At 44.4% G+C, this 19,931-nt stretch overlaps 2 protein-coding genes across 2 annotated transcripts in view; both read right to left on the minus strand.

Annotated features, from left to right (window-relative positions):
• The window catches only part of LOC130114074 (L-fucose kinase), a 28,285-nt gene extending 16,300 nt beyond the window's left edge, over window positions 1-11,985 (minus strand). The window contains exons 1-11 of the mRNA XM_056281820.1: window positions 11,668-11,985; window positions 10,789-10,940; window positions 10,636-10,686; window positions 10,406-10,531; window positions 8,682-8,754; window positions 5,077-5,174; window positions 4,893-4,973; window positions 2,476-2,595; window positions 1,774-1,945; window positions 838-944; window positions 630-731 (exon numbers count right to left, since the gene is read on the minus strand). Of these exons, the coding sequence (XP_056137795.1) occupies window positions 630-731; window positions 838-944; window positions 1,774-1,945; window positions 2,476-2,595; window positions 4,893-4,973; window positions 5,077-5,174; window positions 8,682-8,754; window positions 10,406-10,531; window positions 10,636-10,686; window positions 10,789-10,940; window positions 11,668-11,749 (1,164 nt within the window). The 5' untranslated portion in view covers window positions 11,750-11,985. The remainder of the gene's footprint in view (window positions 1-629; window positions 732-837; window positions 945-1,773; window positions 1,946-2,475; window positions 2,596-4,892; window positions 4,974-5,076; window positions 5,175-8,681; window positions 8,755-10,405; window positions 10,532-10,635; window positions 10,687-10,788; window positions 10,941-11,667) is intronic.
• A 388-nt stretch (window positions 11,986-12,373) lies between these two features.
• Window positions 12,374-16,381, minus strand: pclaf (PCNA clamp associated factor). Its single transcript, XM_056282525.1, has 4 exons — window positions 16,225-16,381; window positions 15,303-15,389; window positions 14,052-14,220; window positions 12,374-12,764 (listed from the first exon to the last, which is right to left on the minus strand). The coding sequence occupies exons 1-4, from the start codon at window positions 16,268-16,270 to the stop codon at window positions 12,725-12,727; spliced, it is 342 nt and encodes a 113-aa protein (XP_056138500.1). The 5' UTR covers window positions 16,271-16,381; the 3' UTR covers window positions 12,374-12,724.
• Between the last annotated feature and the right edge of the window lie 3,550 nt (window positions 16,382-19,931).

The raw sequence follows: 19,931 nt of genomic DNA on the forward strand, positions 1-19,931 counted from the left end.
GGCTGGCGACTCCACATGTATCAGAGGGGGCATGTGGTCGTCTGCAGCCCTCCCCGGATCGGCAGAAGGGGTGCAGCAGCGAACAGAACAGCTCGGAAAATAGGGTAATTGGCCAAGTACAATTGGGGAGAAAAAGAGGGGGGAGGGAGTCACGAATAAAAGGATTGAGAGAGAGACACGTTTCCCCCTTTCAAAATCCATGAATTTTGGGAATGTTTTAAATAGGTATCAGGCATGCGGGGTGGGCAGCATAGTAGCTTAGTTATCTACACTGTTGCCTTACAGCCTTTTGGTTTTGCATGTTCTCCCTCTGTTGGTTAAGATTTCTTCCAAATAGTCCTCAGTTTCCTCACACAGTCCAAGGATATGTACGTTTGGTGAACTGGATACTCTTAAATAGGACTGTGGATGGTTTGAGAGAAAATGTGCACGTGTGCAGGCCCTGTGATGGACTGGGTGTCTCCCTGCCTTCAGCCTAATGCATGCTGGGATACATTCCCAGCCCCCCTGTACTGCTGATTTGGATCGAACTCTTACAAGCAATACATCGACCTCTAGGAATCAACCTATCTGGGGAAAAAAAATCTGTTCCCGTGAAACCACAGGAGCATGTAGTAAGCGGTTCTGACCTGCAGGTGGCAGTGCTGCACCACAGCTCCAGATGCCACAGTGACTTCTCCCTCCAGGACGCTGTTGATCACCCGGGCTCTTTCACTCACGCAAAGTGCTCTCTGAAGGGGGGGGGGGGCGAATCAGCCAGACCCGGGGTCAGTTTTTTTTTCAGAACTGGCACAGTGATAGCTGAGCTGGCAGAACCAGAACCAGACAAAGTTTCACCTGGATGTGGGAGAGAGTGATTCTGTCTGTGCCCTCCTGGATCAGGCGGCCGATGTGCTCCTTCCCAGATGGAGCCAGGTAGTCATAGCTGCCCCCAGGAACATACACTGTCCAGAAGACACCAGCATATAAATGAGGACCCAGTAGAAACACTTACTCTCATGATTATTGGGCCATGGAGAGGCTAAGAGCCACTGTGAGCCTTAAGAGCTTTTTTTGTAGTTCTGTTTAGTGTCAAACTAACCTTACAAGCCAAATGGGTCTTGTGGACTGATCACATTGCATGATGTATGTGGGCCAGCACTGCTGCCTTACACTATGCCAAACGTTTAAAATGATCAGAGTAAACAAGTCGTACTATCAACAAAACCAACGCTACCCACAATCCAGCACTGTCATTGTTTATGATTTTGATATATCATGTCACAGTAACCTCATCCCCACCAAAGTTATGAGTGGACCATTTACTTTGCGGATGTACCTCGCTTTTTAGAGAGGGACACCAGATGTGTGGTAGCGTGACCAACCGATTTAGACAGATGACAAATGGAAGAGTTTTTTTATAAACCTCCCAATTGCTTTGCTTCATGTTTATTGGCATGTGTTGGTCTTCTGACACAGAACCTAAGCAAAGGATGGCCACCTGTAGATCTACCCACTGCCATGAACAGCCATGTGAAGGCTAGTAAATTAGCAAGCATCATGATAACATCACAGCATCATAAACTAAGCAGACATACTGTAGGTAGGAAACCCTCCAAGCAGCCATAAGTCAGAGATATGACATAACGGCCACTATCTGTGGTGACGTGAAAGCACATTTAGGGTGGAGTCTGTTAACTGCACTGACGGGGTCTAGAGAAAGAAAGGGCTCCGACAAAAAAAAGACAGACAGCCCAAATGAGGGGAGCAGGAGTCAGAAGGAGAGACATCTACCCATACTGAGCTGTGCTCCTCTTAGTATCCTCCATAGCTCAGCACGCCCACTCCTCACCAACGTCCCCTGCGATCCAAGAGGAGAACAGCAGCCCTGTCTTTCCTCGTTGACAAACCGTGTGTAAGTCATGTCCGAACACAGGCACATCAGCATATCCAGGTAAAGAGAAATCTACAGAGTGAAAGAATAGAAACAAACAATTAAGGCACAGTAGAGCCATAACAATGAAACTTGATGCACATTTCAACTGAAGGTAATAACTAACAGCAGCTGACCAAACTTTTGTTATAAAAAAATAACCTTTCTGCATATTTGATTTGGCATATTAATTAGAAGGGCAGATTAATTATTTGGCAGTTTAGAATAAATATTAAAGTGACATATCAGGTGGACAAACAAAGGGAGACATGCAACCACCTGGGCTAGATATGAACCCAGGAGTTTGCACTAAGACCTGAGCCAACATGATATGCATTAATAGGTTGAGCCATAAGGACACCCAACAAAACACCTAACAATTTAGATCAAGTGATGAGTTGTATCTGAGGAATCAAGCAGTTACTGTCAAGCATCATTTTCCCCATCAAATCTATATTTTGTTGTTTTGGAAAGAAACTGCCTTCAACTGTGCCAAAAGATGGATTGTAAATCATCACTGAAACTGAGCTGAGAGGAGGAGGCCGAGAGGAGACAGCCAACACCTGGAGTGGAGGGGCTCCGGAGTCCATTCCCAGGTAGGTGCAGCCATCCAGAGGAGGGGTGACGTGGGTCTGGAGCAACTTCTCTGACACCTCCCTGTTGAAGAAGACTGGACCGGACACCTGCAGAGAGCAGACCACAGACCTTATTAGCTCGGTGTGAACCCTGTATGTACCTACCACTTTTTTAAGAGTATTCTTTGTATTTTCTACTTTATTTAAACAGTAAGAAAAGGGAAAAGGACAGGGGCAGGATGCAACATAGGTCCTGGGCTGGATTCAAACCTTGTATTTTGCTGTTGGGACCTGAGACCACCACCAGTTTGCCGTTACTTCCAAAATTTGAAGGGAAACTATCAGGATTTTCAACATGAGCTCTTTATTTGCTGACACTGAGCAGTCTTCTGTCTAACGCTGAAGATCAACGCTACATATAACTATATGAGAAAATGAGAATAAAAATGCTACATTATACAGCTGTATGCAGCATTGTCATCTGTATTTTCTTATACAACACAGTGTATTGGAAAACCAGGAAGTACGTTTTCACATACACAGAATGTCCACCAGTGACATCACTGACACAATGTTGGTGGTGTTTCTGAGACATACATATGACTGGTCAGTCTTATGGGTGCTAATGGAGTGTGATCTCAACAACATATAAAGATAATTTTGCCACCGCCACTAAATTGTGTATGCCAGCCATCACTGGTAGACACTAAGAATGTGAAAACTTACTTCCTGGTTTGCTGATATGCTGCATTGTGTAAAAGAATGCAAATGACAACCAGGGCCGGATCTAGGCACAGGCAAACTAGGCAGCTGCCTAGGGTGTAGTTGCCACAGGGGGGGCCCAGACAGATGGATAAAAACATCAACTTTTGGTCTAAATTGAAAATATTTAACATAAAATATTTTAACCTATAAATAGATAATAATAATAAACAAAAATATATACCTAACTAATTAACCATAATAACCATGTGGCAGTTAAAAGTAATATTGTTTGTTTACAAAGTATCAAAATGTGCTTGTTTGGGGGTGGGATGGGAGGGGGAGGGGGGGGGGTCAAGAAAAATGCTCTGCCTAGTGTAATCTATCCATTTAATCCGGCCCTGATGACAATGCTACATAAAGTTGTATAATGTAGCATTGTTATTCTCACTTTCTTATTTAGTTATATGTAGCACTGATCTTCAGAGACACACAGAAGACTGTTCAGTATCGTGGCTACTAATGGAGTGTGGTATCCCTACAACATATACATAGGAATCTTCTTCTTCTTTCGGCTTGTTCCCTGTTTCCCAGGGGTCGCCACAGCGGATTTGATAGTTTCCATCGGTACCCGGTGAGGGCACAGCACCGATGGCGGTCTTGTCAATCTGCATACTGATTTGGCAAAATTTTACGTCGCATTCCCTTCCTGACACAACCACTAACCCTATAGACGGGGGCACAGGTAAAGCACTGGATGCCATCCCAGTATTCATGGACTTGCACCCATGCCTGTCGTCATAGTAATATGCTTAAATTCAGCGGGTTGTCTCGTCTGATCTGAGGTCATAGTCGAATGGCGGTTTCAAGTTGCGGCGTGGTTGCCCCCCTGCATGCGGGTGGGAAAGCTCACGTCTGGCTTTTGGCTGGAGGCCCAGCACCTTCCGCTCAAACCGGCACGCCAGAGAAAGGGAACTGCCCCGCATGGAGACACCGAGAGCTCGCTCACCACTCACGAAAACCCCGACCCGCACGCATAACGCGGTCAGCAGCGAAATACAGTTGGAGACCATCACATTCACCGGCTGCCGTGCCGGACTCATGCGGGACCCGGCGAAGGTGCACCGGTCCCGGAGAGGGGTGTGTGGGAGAACTGAGGACGGGGGCTATGGTGAAACCGACACGGCGTGGCCCAAGAGGAAGACCGGCGTGAAGATGCTCCCGTAAATGGGGTCTGCACTTGGAGGTACAAAAAAGCAGAGGCCTAGGACTCCCCAGCCGCGGGTGTAGAGGTGGGAACAAAAAAAAAAGGCAAACGCTTATGTTTTTGCCCTCTCCTTCCCGATTGATGGCAAAGTGACGCTCAGACAGGTGTGGCCCTCCTAGGGTCGCAAGTTGTGTTCGAAATGTCAATGATCAATGTGTCCTGCAATTCACATTGGTTCTCACAGCTAGCTGCGTTCTTCATCGACGCACCACAATGGAAGGCTTTCTACTTTGAGCTGAGTTCATCACACTGACACTCATATAGCGTGGACTGTGGAGACCACTCTTAAGTGCTGTTCACAGCATTTTAAAATGGACCTCAGATGATCACAAAAGTCATCAGAATCATCTCATTCCCTGGACAACCGGTGGGTAGCTTTCTACATCTAGCAACACTGTGTCAGATTCAGTTTCTGGTACCAGGAAGAAGGACTTACCAACGGCACTTTCCCATCAGGCAATGCAGCTTGGCAGATCTGCTCTGCTGTTCCCTTATAGATGATGTCTCTCACATGGCCCTGGGACCCCAAAACAAACCAAAAACAAAACACAGTTTCAAAGTGCTCCTCTTTCAGAGAGCCTCATTATTGTGACCTGTGATGTCAGTGAAAACCTGTTTACCTGCTCATCAGAGAGGTACACTCCATGACTGGCTGCGTAGGACAAGTCACCTGGCAGGGCCAGAACCCGCACCCCGGAGAATCCCTCCCAGGGAATCCCTAACAGATTGGGATATAGCAGAACAGAACGACTGTTACCCAGCTCAGGGCACCGATGTGTTGCCACCAATGCTTTCAGATATTGTTTTTCAAATGTCAAAAATTATGCTGGACAACTCAGCACCAGCATTCTCATCTGTGTTTGTATTTACTGTAAGACAATACAGCTGTTATAAATACAACAGATCCAAACACAGACAGCGATAATTAAAGAGAAATTAAGCACTTGTTTTAAGCCTGTCTACCCCTAGCACATTTTGAAAAAGATGGAAAAAATGGTGTAGATGAAGAGGACCAGTGATGGTGTTGTGGGTTAGACTGAAGGCAGCAGTGTTGTAGTTGAACACCTCGCCCCAGCTTCTCGCCATGCTGGCATTAGCCAACTAAACTCTCGAGGTAACAGGGTTTACCCTCGGCTTATATTTTATTGGTCTAACACGCTGGACAATCCATCCATCGGCCCATTGTCTTAACCGCTTATCCTGCTCTCAGGGTCACGGGGATGCCGGAGCCCATTCCAGCAGTCATTGGGCAGCAGGCAGGGAGACACCCTGGACAGGCTGCCAGACCATCACAGGGCCGACACACACACACACACACACACACACACACACACACACACACACACACACACACACACACACACACACACACACACACACACACACACACACACACACACACACACACACACACACCTGCTTGCTTGCTGGTTGTCCATGGTGCCCGATGATGACCATCTTCTTCTATTTGTGGGTCCTTTGAGGACTCAGATAGCAGAAGATACCTGCGCAGAGATGGTTTTTAAAGTGGCATGGGGGGTGCGCTTCTCCCAACGCCACATGACTTGATTGTAGAGGAGATGGTTCCGATGGCAAGGGGGATCCCTAGACGACCGGCACCTCCACACAACTGCAGGGGGCTGCCGGAAATCCAGTTTTTCGGAAACCGCCTCGAAGCATACCGCCGCAGCTTGCTTTTCTGTTGGGGTAAGCTCCCTTAGCCTTATGTCTTCCCAGACTCACCCACAAGGCAGCGGGGCAGTGGTTGATAGGTGCCAGGGCGTGTCCACCAGGGTGGGCCTGCACACCATATCTCTGGGGCCCACTGCTGCTCCGAGATCCCCTGCCAAGTTAGCCTGGGGCCGCAAGACCCCAGTTACCATGTGTGGCCACGGGGAGGCCTGGCAGGAGTCTTGGTGAAGGAGAGGCTATGTACTGGCAAGGGAAGGCTTACACGCTAGCATGCTTCCCTATTCACCACAAAGGCTAGCCAGCGGCAGCAAGCTAAGGGCAGGAAGGACACAAGCGGGTTGGAAGAACACGTGCACCTTCCCTTCAACTACACACTGCTGCACTAGACGCATCACAACCCCCTGTGTGTATGTACACACACACACACACACACACACACACACCACACACACACATACACACACACATTCATTCCTAGGGACAATTTAATAAGGCCGATTCACCTGACCTACATGTCTTTGGACTGTGGGACGAAACCGGAGCCCCCGGAGGAAACCCACGCAGACATGGGGAGAACATGCAAACTCCACATAGAGGGGGACCCGGGATGATCCACCAAGGTTGGACTACCCCAGGCCTCGAACCCAGGACCTTCTTGCTGTGAGGCAACCGCGCTAATCACTGTGCCACCGTGCCGCCCATGCGGGACAAGTTTTGCTTAAATCATGAGTCTCAACATGATGTCCCTATCTTAAGTTGGCAATTTGAAAGGGGGTTGATCTTAATGTGCATTTCCTCCTCGAAGTATCTACTACTACTGCTACTACTACTACTACTTTCGGCTGCTCCCATTAGGGGTCGCCACAGCAGATCATCTGTTTCCATCTCTTCCTGTCCTCTGCATCTTCCTCTGTCACACCAGCCACCTGCATGTCCTCCCTCTCCACACCCAAAAACCTCTTTTTTGGCCTTCCTCTTTTTCTCTTCACTGGCAGTTCCATATGCAGCATCCTTCTCCCAATATACCGAGCATCTCTCCTCCACACATGTCCAAGCCATCTCAATCTTGCCTCTCTTGCTTTGTCTCCAAACCAACCAACCTGAGCTGTCCCTCTAATATAATCGTTCCTGATCCTGTCCTTCTCCGTCACTCCCAGTGAGAATCTTAGCATCTTCAACTCTGCCACCTCCAGCTCCACCTCCTGTCTTTTCGTCAGTACCACTGTCTCCAAACCATATAACATAGCTGGTCCCATAACCATCTTGTAAACCTTCCCTTTAACTCTTGCTGGTACCCTTCTGTCGCAAATCACTCCTGACACTCTTCTCCACCCACTCCACCCTGCCTGCACTCTCTTCCTCACCGCTCTCCTGCACTCCCCGTTACTTTGGACGGTTGACCCCAAGTATTTAAACTCATATGCCTTCGTCACCTCCACTCCTGGCATCCTGACCATTACAATGTCTTCCCTCTCATTCACGCATGTGTATTCCATCTTGCTCCTACTGACTTTCATTCCTCTTCTCTCCAGTGCATACCTCCACCTCTCCAGGCTCTCCTCAACCTTCACCCCACTCTCGCTACAGATCACAATGTCAGCCGCGAACATCATCGTCCATGGAGACTCCTGCCTGATCTTGTCCGTCAACCTGTCCATCACCATTGCAAACAAGAAAGGGCTCAGAGCCGATCCTTGATGTAATCCCACCTCCACATTGAACCCATCTGTCATTCCAACTGCACACCTCACCATTGTCACACTTCCCTCATACGTATCCTGCACCACTCCTACATACTTCTCTGCAACTCCTGACTTCCTCATACAATACCACACCTCCTCTCTCGGCACTCTGTCATAAGCTTTCTCTAAATCCACAAAGACACAATGCAACTCTTTCTGGCCTTCTCTATACTTCTCCATCAACATTCTCAAAGCAAACATCGCATCTGTGGTGCTCTTTCGTGGCATGAAACCATACTGCTGCTCGCTGATCATCACCTCTCCTCTTAACCTAGCTTCTATTACTCTTTCCCATATCTTCATGCTGTGGCTGATCAACTTTATACCTCTGTAGCTGCTACAGTTCTGCACATCGCCCTTGTTCTTGAAAATCGGTACCGGTATGCTTCTTCTCCACTCCTCAGGCATCCTCTCACTTTCCAAGATTGTGTTAAACAATCTAGTTAAAAACTCCACTACCATCACTCCTAAACATCTCCATGCCTCCACAGATATGTCATCAGGACGAACTGCCTTTCCACTCTTCATCCTCTTCATAGCTGCCCTCACTTCCTCCTCGAAGTATAAATAAGCATAATTTTTCTCCCTTGGGGAAACCTTGTGATGCATCTCTTTTTTTTGTTTCTTTTTTTTTTACTTTAGCATGAGGGCAAACAGGTCTATCATCCTCGGCTCGGCATGTTTATTGCTGAAACAATGTAAAAAGATTTACTAGCCCTTCATTAACCTTTAACTATGAATAGTGATGGTTGGTGTGTACTTGCAGACAGAGATAGTTCATGGCATCTTACCATAATGGGTAGGTATTGTGAGGATCATGTCAGTACTGCAGATCCAGACACCAGGAGGAGACCCTGGGCAGACCTGGAGTAATAGAAAACAGACAGTTTTTGATAATCCATCCATCCATTATCTTAACTGCTTATCCTGCACTCAGGGTCACAGGGATGCTGGAGCCTATTCCAGCAGTCATTGGACGGCAGGCGGGGAAACACCCTGGACAGGCCGCCAGGCCATCACAGGGCCGACACACACACACGCACACACACACACACACACACACACACACACACACACACACACACACACACACACATTCATACTTGGGGACAATTTTTTAATACGGCCAATTCACCTGACCTACATGTCTTTGGACTGTGGGGGGAAACCGGAGCCCCCGGAGGAAACCCACGCAGACACGGGGAGAACATGCAAACTCCACACAGAGGACGACCCGGGATGACCCACTAAGGTTGGACTACCCTGGGGCTCAAACCCAGGAACTTTTTGCTGTGAGACAACCACGCTAACCACTGTGCCACCGTGCCGCCTAGTTTTTGATAATGAGCTTTTAAAATTGGAGAGGCCCCATACAGAGACTTGACATATTCCTCGTGATGCCCAGCATCAAAAAGGTCCATCCATTATCCGAACCGTTTATCCTGCTCAGGGTTGCGGGAATGCTGAGGCTTATCCCAGCAGTCATTGGGCGGCAGACGGGGAAACACCCTGGACAGGCCACCAGGCCATCACACAGGGCCTGCCCACACACACACACACACACACACACACACACACACACACACACACACACACACACACACACACACACACACACATGCACCTAGAGACAATTTAGTATGGCCCGATTCACCTGATCTGTACGCGTCTTTGGACTGTGGGAGGAAACCGGAGCACCCGGAGGAAACCCATGAAGACACAGGGGGAACATGCAAACTCCACACAGAGGACAACCCGAGATGAACCACAAGGTTGGATTACCCCGGGGCTTGAACCCAGAACCTTCTTGCTGTGAGGCGACCGAGCTAACCACTGCGGTCAAAAAGGTCAAATTCAGACAAAAACTTGAAACCATGATTCCTGGTATGATCCATACTTTTCACTCAAGTGAGTTGACAGTTACTGATACTAGTATGGTGAAGGGGTGGATGTGTTCAGTGTTTCTATGAAGATAAGCTCTTGTCTGGAGACTCTAGGTAAGATCCTGTCCGAGTTGGGGCTTCTACATGCTTCACACCAAGTTCTTTTCAAAATAATGGATAACGTCAGAAAGTTCCTTTAAGGGGGGTAGGTGTCCAAACATTTTTCAAAATGGACATTCTGATTTCTACGCCCACTTTCAACAGCAATTGGCCAGGTCTTAGGTGTGAGAATGGGCAGGGTTTCAACTGGTCTGCAAATTCTATCTACTCACTCTGCACACCACTACTTAGGACCAGCACTATGTTGACTTCTCACCGCTCACCATGAATGGCTTTGAGGAAAACCTGTCTGAGAATTTTCACCTTTTCCATATTTGTTTGACTCTTCATGTCACAAACACAAAGACTTCCTGTTTATAGTCCCACCCATCCCTATGGTTGGCAACTTCTCACCCCCACCTTCGAGTGGAGCCGTTCGGAAAAAGGTATGAATGGCCTCACTACCCACCGTGGTCAGACGATGAGTCGCACCAACTAGTTTGTTTGCACTATGCAGAATGCTTTACACACACCTGAGTGTTGAGGCAGTCCAGCAGCAGGTCCAAACAGCAGACAGGAGCCTGGACTCGCTGACATGATCTCTCCACAGCCAGCCAGCAGAAGGCTCGACTGCAGCCACCCCAGGGAAAATCACGGCCCTACACAGCAGAGATGACAAGTGGTTGGACTAAGACAAACCAGCAAATTAAATCATGAATAAAAACAGAATGGTATTACTAATGGGAACGCATCTTGGACTCACCGTGTGTAAGATGAGGATATGTGCATCATAAAGCACATCTGCTGTCACTACCTGAAAACAGTTTTCATCATCAATCAGCGCTGCTATATTGGTATCGGAGAACTTCTCGGATATCAAACACTCGGATTAAGCATCCAGTCCATTTTCACTTACTGTATAGCCGGCTCTGGCACTCAGGTGTTCAGCCGCCACCAGCAGTGCATTCAGTGTGGCCCCTCCGCTGCCCAGCCTCTCCTGGGGGTCCGACACCGTCAGCAGCAGCGTGTCCTGTGGAACAGACCCCCGCTGCTGCCGCAACTCCAACTCTGGTTAACACACACACACACATAGTATGACCAGTAGTCAATTTAAAAAAAAGATTCAAGGGGGATACTGACGTCTGGTGGGCGGAGGGGCTTACAAAAAAAGTATCACCTTTTAAGGTGCAGCCATAGGCTTACAAGACTATTTCAAAAACTACTTGAAAGCTCAAAAAATATGTCTGGTCTTATTGATTAGTTTTGTGATTAGACTCCCCTTTGGCTTATATTTAATTGTGTACGCATACTGACTGAGAAGGGCTCACTTCATTGTAATATTCATCCACTACAATGTCCACAGAACATTATACACCATGCACAAGCAAAACAAAACAAAACATGCTGCAAGTCAACTTACATTTATGCATAACAGATTTCTTTCTACGTAGTAACGCACAGTGCCATTAAAACAAAAGGGATGGAGAGAGGAAATGGGACATTTTGACAAAGGGCTTGTTTTTTGTCAATTTGTTAAGCATCCACACGCGTCCCCCCACCCCTCCACTTCATATCGACCCCTGAGTGCGACCGATGCTCGGGAGGAAACTCACAGCACCCAACGTGAGCTTTGACTTTGTAACTCAACCCGTCACCCCTGCAAATTACACAAATACTAACAAACATAATGTAACCTATTTTTCTGGACTTAGCCCAGAAAAATAGGTTACAATAACAAACACCAACATGACCAACGCTGCAGCGAGGGCGGCACCATCGCAAACCACAAACTCACCTCTTTGGAAAGCATGGACGCTGTCTTTGTGCTGGCAAGTCAGGACTATAACTGTCCAGTTGAATTCACATTTCTTGGACATGTCAGAAAGTCCTTATCCCGTCTGTTCGCAAACGGTCGGTCCATCAGCAGAGCCGCAAAATCACAAACGAGTCAATGAAGTTTAACCTTTGCCGTGGTCTGACGGGAGTCAACTCAGCAAGCCCGTTAGAGACAACTGGGCGGAGTCAACGACAGAAAACCGGAAGGTATTAAACGTCTTTCGGCGACTGGTCTTTCTAAAGGGTTACGTAAAGTAAATTAACGCATGTTGGTAAAATTGGCCGTCGGCGAGGTTTGACCCACGCAGGGTTCCGTACCCCGCGTGCGCTGGACTTTTCCCCCCACCGTGTATGCAGGGTAGTGTGGCTCACTGCGCCACGTTTAGTCTACGAAGGGAAATGTAGTTTTTATTGGCGCTTTGTACTGAATATGACTAAGGAGTGGTTCTGTGACGTTAGTGCTGTTTAATGCGGAAGGTCAACTTTAACGACTCTTGTGCAACTGTCTCAAGTTAACGTGAAAGTCCATGCATGTGTTGCCCTGCCCTGACAGTTAGTAACGTGGCTTATTGACAGCTGACATTTATTTTCAAACTCTCGAGTGCAGTACTGAGCCTTAAAAGAGCTGCTTCCATTTTCAAAATACTTTTTATTTGTTTGGGCTGCAGTCCAATGAAACGCTAACAGGAAAACAGCAGATGACACTTTCAACAATAAAACAATAATAGTAACATCTATCAACAACAGTAATCACATTAAAATTGTGCCAAGGTGTTGAACTCATATTTTGATCATGTGCACTTATGTCCACGTCCTTTTTGCTTCTTATTTAAGGCCAGAGGGGAAATTCTTTAATGGATCTAAATAGAACTACTACAGAAACAAAACAAAAATTAAAACGTTTACTGAAATTCAATACAAAATGAACAGTATTTATATACAGATATACATAAAAAAACAAGCCCCTTCAACCAACAGAGGCAACAGCAGGGCAACTAGGACACAATTGAAGCGACTTATTCATCATCTTCATCTTCACTGGGCAATGGTCTGGACCTGGAAACAAAGTCAGGATGCATCTTGTTTAGCTGGGTGGTATCAAACTCAATACTCTGCAGAGTTGAAAACTATAAAAACAGGCTTGGGTTCATTGCAAACAGGCTTCTCAGGACATCACAAAGTCGACATTGTAACTATCACTGCGTTCAACTCGTGAAATAATGTAATCAAGAAATGAATGCATATAACAACCCATTAATGTCCTGTTTAACCAGTTAAGATAGTCGCTCTGTGAGCCCAGAGTTCTGAGCTGGAGACATGTACAAAAGTCATGCTGGAAACCACTGAAGTATGGTGGCAGTAGATGGGACATACACCTGTGCCAAATAAGTCCGTCAAGTCTCTCTCATTCAGTGCCATCAAAACTAAAAGCTTTAAGTCTATTTCAGTCGTTTCAGTCCATGTCATGTTTACATCTGACCTAGGCCATACTGAATGGATTTCACTAAAGCCCACAGGTCTCAGAACAGCATCACTGATTTATCAAAAAAGAAGGTTGAATCAGTTAATCTGGTTACGTTTACTGGCAGATACATATCATCACTCATCTAAGTGACATCTTCAGTCTCAGCTGACTGCAGGTATCCCCACCCTTACATACAGTTGCATAACGACCGAAACCAACAATCGGTTTCATAAGCAAATATGTTGGAATTGGTCATTGGTTTCGGTTGTTATGCAACTGTATTGTGGGGATATCTGCAGTCAGTTTAGACTGAAGAACTCACTTAGATGAGCGATGAACCGTATGTCAATAAACGTTGTGTCCAGATGAACTAGTTCAACCTTCTTTGATTTTCTTAACTGGATTAATGAGCATGCATAAAGACATCTTTGATTTATCGTCATCAAATAGGCATGGCAAAGCCTATCCTTAACCTTAAACATTTCTTTTGTCTTGACCACAGCTCACTTGTAATGTTTTTCTGAAGCCCCTGGAATTTAGTGAGAAAAGTTGAATAGATGAACGCTGATGTCCTCATCGTATTTTTCATATATGTTATAATTCCATTATATTTCTGTTATCCTCTCTAAATTGTTGTATTCTGCAAATTGTATAAACATTTCATGTTGTCTGTCTTGGGAGAGAGATCCCTCCTCTGTTGCTCTCCCTGAGGTTTCTTCCTATTTTTTCTCACTTTTAATGGGTTTTTTTTTTTTAGGGAGTTGATCCTTATCGGATGCAAGGGTCTAAGGACAGGATGCTGTGTTGCTGTAAAGCCCCTTGAGGTAAATTTGTAATTTGTGATATTGGGCTATACAAATAAAATTGACTTGACATACTTGCTCATTTTGGAAATCCCACTACCTCCGGCCTCTTCATCATCCACTTTGGGGAGCTGGTTCTCTTTCTCAGGTTTCCTACTCGGTCCACCAAAGAAATCGCCAATGCCCTTCTGCCATGCTGGGGTAGGACGGGGACATACCGGGTTCCCGCCTGCATATTTCTTTCCTGTTTCATTTCAAAAAATGCCATAACTTAACAACCATTCACTAAATAAATGTTAAATAATGATAAATGTTATTAACTTTCCTATTTTTTTAAAACATACATAAACATGTAATTTAACTATGTTTCAAACTTAACATTGGTCAAATACAAAAAATGCTCCTGTGAAAAGAGCTATGTACTAAAAAGTATTATGTAAAGTACCAAGAACTAATCCAACAAATCAACCGCAATAGTAGATATTGGAATAATTAATGATGCTAGGGGCTAAATTATAACTATATATTATAACTATATTTCAACTATATTTAGTTTTCAGAATATAGTTTGCGCTTGAACGCTTCCTTTTTGACACTTTCCCATTTAAAGATGCATCATCCTTGAAAACCATTATCAAGGGTGGCATTTTAGCAACAATTTGCATGTGTGGATACGATCACAGAAAGTTGAATCAGTTCATCTGGACATAACGTTTAGAGAGGAAATCCGATAGTCTCAGTGAACGTTGTGTCCAGATGAACCGATTCAACTTTCTGTGATTTTCTTACCTGATTACTGAGCATGTATAAAGACATATGTATACAATATTTCATTGGTTATCATATTAATTAGAAACTCAGCCTGTTTGTACACAAAATTTCCAAATTAACTGCGGATAAAAACAATTCTTTCATTATTTTCCAGTCATAAAATAAATGCTGTAAAGTTTTTGTATTTCCCAGTGGCAAATGTGACAATTTGTGAATTCTAAATTAAATGCAAGTCTTAAGTACTCATTAGAAGGATATACTTGATTTAAGAATTTAAAGTGTACTTCTTTGCATTTTGGTTGATCTGAAAACTAAAATCCCATCCTTGCTGCATTTATCTCGTTTTTTAATGCATGCCCCATTTGAATAGTTGCTCCTTACCACACTAAAATATATTTTTACCAGACCACTTTTTTTTTAGAAATCACAGCATTTTGATGAAGAAAAAAAAAGGGTACTCGTAGGGGTCCTTGAATCACTGCTGTAATTTCTAAGGTTGGATTTACTCCTTAACGCCTTGTTTAAATTGTTGGGAGGAGGCGATGGGAGGCTCACCAGGAGTGGAGCTCTGACTGCTGCCTCCTGAGGAGTTGGAGGAGCTGGAGGAGCCCAGAGACTTCCGGGGTGCAGACGCAGCGACAGCTACACATCAAACACAAGAACACGGTCATCTCCAAAACACGCAGACGCAGAAAACACACATGCAAGATAATTACTTTAAAAGGGGGGGTTGGCGCAATAAGCTATGGCTTCAGCTTACGCCTCTGCCAGTGACTTGTTATCATCTATTTATTTAGATGCGGATAAGTTGAAAACGAACGAAATAAACTAAGGTAAACATGCATTTCTACGGCACAACAGCACACGGTGAGGAACAAAAGCCGACATTCGTTGCTGAGCTCGCGGCCTGTCATTTGGGACATATTGTCTCTTCGGTACCGGCGCCCAAAACTGGCGCCAGTTTAACCGGAACGACTGACAAGCAGCCCACCTTCAGACGGCAGATATTCTACGCGTCGTTTGGTGGCAATGGCCGATAAATCAAATAACTTGATTGTAAAATCGAAAAGAGCCAAATTAAATGGTTGAGAAGTGACTTTTCGAGACTAAACCCCAGCGCCGGCTACCTATTGGCGGGAAGCCGCTGAGCTACCGTTCAATCTGCCCGTCTAGCTAGCCCCCGTAACTACTACTGCTGCTACTACTACTGTTACTACTACTACTACTACTACTACTACTACTACTACTACTACTACTACTACACACCTTTAGAAATATTCGTCTCGTGCCACGGGTATTGTAAAGTCAGACAAAACTTCATTCATACTCATGTCTTTCTTTGCTGGGTTTAGTGAACCACCAGTTAGCGCCTTTTTTTGTGCCCACTGACTGTCTCCCCGGGCTAGACAGGCGAGTGCCACTTACACACATTACATATGGACAGTTGGGCCCTTGCAGTTGGACGGAATTCCCTTACCTTTTCTGTACGACGCCGGGACGCTATCAGCCTTGGTCCTCACCATGTTGCCGGAGGTTAAAAACACCAGCTTCGACGCCTCGACAGTAAGAGAACCGAACTCCCGCCTGGGTTTAAAAAGGGGGAGGGGCGACCTCTCGTCTCGGAGATTAATACAAGTCGGGGGAGGCGACACGAAGAAACGCTGCGGAAGGGGATTTGGCCCCTCGGTACGGACTGGAAGGTCGAGGGCGGGGAATACCTGTAGGAATGTGGATGCATACGGGAGGCTCTGTGCGGCGTCTCCCCGCCTGTCGCCCACTGACTGCTGGAATAGGCTCCAGCATCCCCGCGACCCTGGGAGCAGGAAAAGCGGTTAAGATAATGGATGGATGGAAAAACAAATAGAAAACGCAAATGCAAAAACTTTCGGTCCTGAGGTGCAGATGCAACATACAAAAACTCTTGTCTGCAGTGCCGCGTACTGATACTGATACAGAAGCTGATTTTCTTTTAGATTATTATTATTAGCAAATTTACAACACACAATGGCATGGTACAGTGTTTTAGACAATTATCCAGGCAACAGGCGAGCCTTAAAATGGGCACATTCAAAACAAACGGGTATGACAAGAGGTTAGAATGGGAAAAAAATTGAAAAATTAAGGAAAATAATGGAAAATTAAATAAATTTAACACAAAAAAACAGTAGGGAGTAGGGAGAGAGAGCTTCCTCTGCAAGGTCAAGCTTCTCAACTAAACCGCAAAGTATCACTGCATTCTTCTGCTCCATACATTTCAGAGACGAAAAATAATGAATGACACAGCTCCTTATGAAAAATATAGAAATTTGATTTTGTTTTCATGAATCTATTTTTATGTATAATTTTTTTTCCAAGGATGATGGTTGTATTGATTGCCAGGTCATGTGTTGGATCTTTTATAGGTATACCAAACAAAAAAATATATATTTTGTTAGATTAGAGAAATTAGCAAATTTAGGCCATAACCAATCATGCAAATCTTCCCAAAAAGCATTAGCAAATTTACATTCAAAGATGATCAGTTGTTTCAATGTGTTCATCACAGAATGAGCAATTGTTGTGATCTAAACCAAATTGACGCCTTAAAAATTCTGCAGAGGGGTATGTTTCATTAAGAGTTTTAAAGTGAACTTCCTTTGCTTTTGGTGCAATAGGAAACATAAAGAATTTTGATCTCAAACTCTCAGCTTCTTTTTTTTAGAGAACATTTGTAGAATTGAGTCTCTGTTTGATGGGAATGAATAGAATTCTTTGATCAAGGTTTGCCGGATTGTGATATTCGGTAGTTTTAGATTAGTGATATTGTGAACATTCACGAAAGCGAAGGAAGATTCGGGTTTACATTGTTTTGAAATAAGTTATAAGACATGACAATTATAGATTGGGGGATTGCTTTGATAAAGTTATTGTATTGTCTTCTGTCATTTAGGTTAAATTTAGAACAAAAACCCTCAAAGGGTAGAATGTTTCTGGTATTATCCAACAGATGCATCACAGACCATATTCCTTTCTCTAGCCAACTTTTGTAAAATATGGATTTATTTTTAAGTAAAACATACCTGCAATTCCATAATGGGGTGTAATGGGGACTAAAATTGTGCTTTGTAGATAGGTTTACAATACTGTAATACCTGTTGATGGAAGGTGGATAATTTGATGGGTAGCTTATTTAGGCCATAGTCACATAAGGAGGAAGTCAGTGCCTCCTAAATTCCTAAAAATGTGGTTTGGCACGTGGAACCACAGGGTGTTTCCCTTTCTCAAAAAGCATCTTAGCCAATTAATTCTAATAGTGCCATTAATACAATCGATATCAATGGCTTTAAGACATCCTTCCTCATATCCTTTAACCATAATTCCTTTCCTGATGTAGTGTGTTTTCCTATTCCAAATATAATTAGAGGCAGCCTGGTTTATAGTCGCAATTACATTTTTGGAGAGTGACAACGAATAGGCTGCGTAAATCAAACTTGAAAGGCATTCCATTTTTGTGAGGAAAATTCGGCCAATAACAGAGATGTCCCTTTGAGACCAGAGATTTCAATATGATTTATATTTATCTCAAGTATTCCAAATATTGAGTTCATTTACGTAGAGTGTTATTATCCTTGGAAATGTGTATGCTTAGGTATATTTATATGAGTTATAGCTAGCGGGGAATAATGAACTGGCAACAATTCACATTTTTTAAGGTTTGATTTTAAGCCAGATGCCTTAGAAAAAAAAATCAATTGTTTTGGGTACTTAGAATTTGGTCACTATTTCCCATGAATATGGTCGTGTAGTCTGCCATTTGGCTAACTGCCAGCTGTTTGCCTAACACTGTCAACTTCCCAAAATCTGTATTTTTCTATAAGATTTGAGAGCATTTCCGCTGCTGCGATAAATAACAAAGGAGAAACAGGCACCCCTGATTAATTCCTTTATTAGTTGAGAATCTTGAACATGTACCTTGTGGTAGTAAGACTATTAGTATCTTTATAAAGTAGTTTAACCAAATTAATGAAGTTTTCTCCAAAACCAAATAGTTTTAAGGTACTAAAAATAAATGTGTTCAATTGTGTCAAACGCTTTAAATCTAAAAATAAAACAAAACCTTCTCCTCCAATTCAATGGTTATATTCTAGTAAGTCAAGCAAAAGCCGTATATTGTTATGAATTGATTGTCCTTTAATAAAACCAGATTGTGTCTACTACTACTACTTTCGGCGGCTCCCATTAGGGGTCGCCACAGCAGATCATCCATTTCCATTTCTTCCTGTCTTCTGCATCTTCCTCTGTCACACCAGCCACCTGCATGTCCTCCCTCACCACATCCATAAACCTCCTCTTTGGCCTTCCTCTTTTCCTCTTCTCTGGCAGCTCCATATTCAGCATCCTTCTCCCAATATACCCAGCATCTCTCCTCCACACATGTCCAAGCCATCTCAATCTTGCCTCTCTTGCATCATCATATTTCTCATTCAGATAGCTGATAGTAGTAGTAGCCTTGATAGTCTTGGTGAGCTCTGAGTCATCAGCTTCTGTCTTCAAGACCTCATCATTGAATAGCTGCAAAACAGGTTTCACATAAGATACACTCATGTATGCGTCTTCAGAAAGGGCATCAGTGAAGTCAACAAGTGGATTTAGAGGCTTGTCGATAGACTCCAGGACCTCAATGAGGGAGCCAAGTGCCTTGTTTTTCTATCAGCTGATAAAACCTTTGCAATGGCCTTCTCCAGCTCCAGCATTCGCGCTGTCATTGCATGGCAGGACCCCCACCTGCTGGGTGATCAACTTGTGCTTGGGTAGTTTGAGTTCCTCTTGAGCGACTGCTCGTTCTCTTTTCTTTTTCCATGAGAAAGAAAAAGCACTGACCACGTTTTTGCACACGCCCATAGCTTTGGATTGTCCTGTCTCTTACACTTCCCTCTGAAGATAAAAAGAAGAAAACAGAATAGAGGCACACGTTGTAAAACTTTACTTGGCCAAGATGATTATAAAAATTAAAAAGTTTTTCTTATAATAAATTACAGTATTGTCATAACATGTTCAATACAATGAGAAACTACATTTAGACCACACACTAGGACCGCCCCTTTTGTCCCCCAATTCAAGTTGCATACAGTAAGACTGAAAGATGACATTTTGAATTTCAACACATCATTGCAGATCCAAATGTATTTTCCCTTTTCTCAGATG

This window comes from Lampris incognitus, chromosome 6 (genome assembly GCF_029633865.1).
Source record: "Lampris incognitus isolate fLamInc1 chromosome 6, fLamInc1.hap2, whole genome shotgun sequence".
In the NCBI taxonomy this organism is placed as follows: domain Eukaryota; kingdom Metazoa; phylum Chordata; class Actinopteri; order Lampriformes; family Lampridae; genus Lampris; species Lampris incognitus.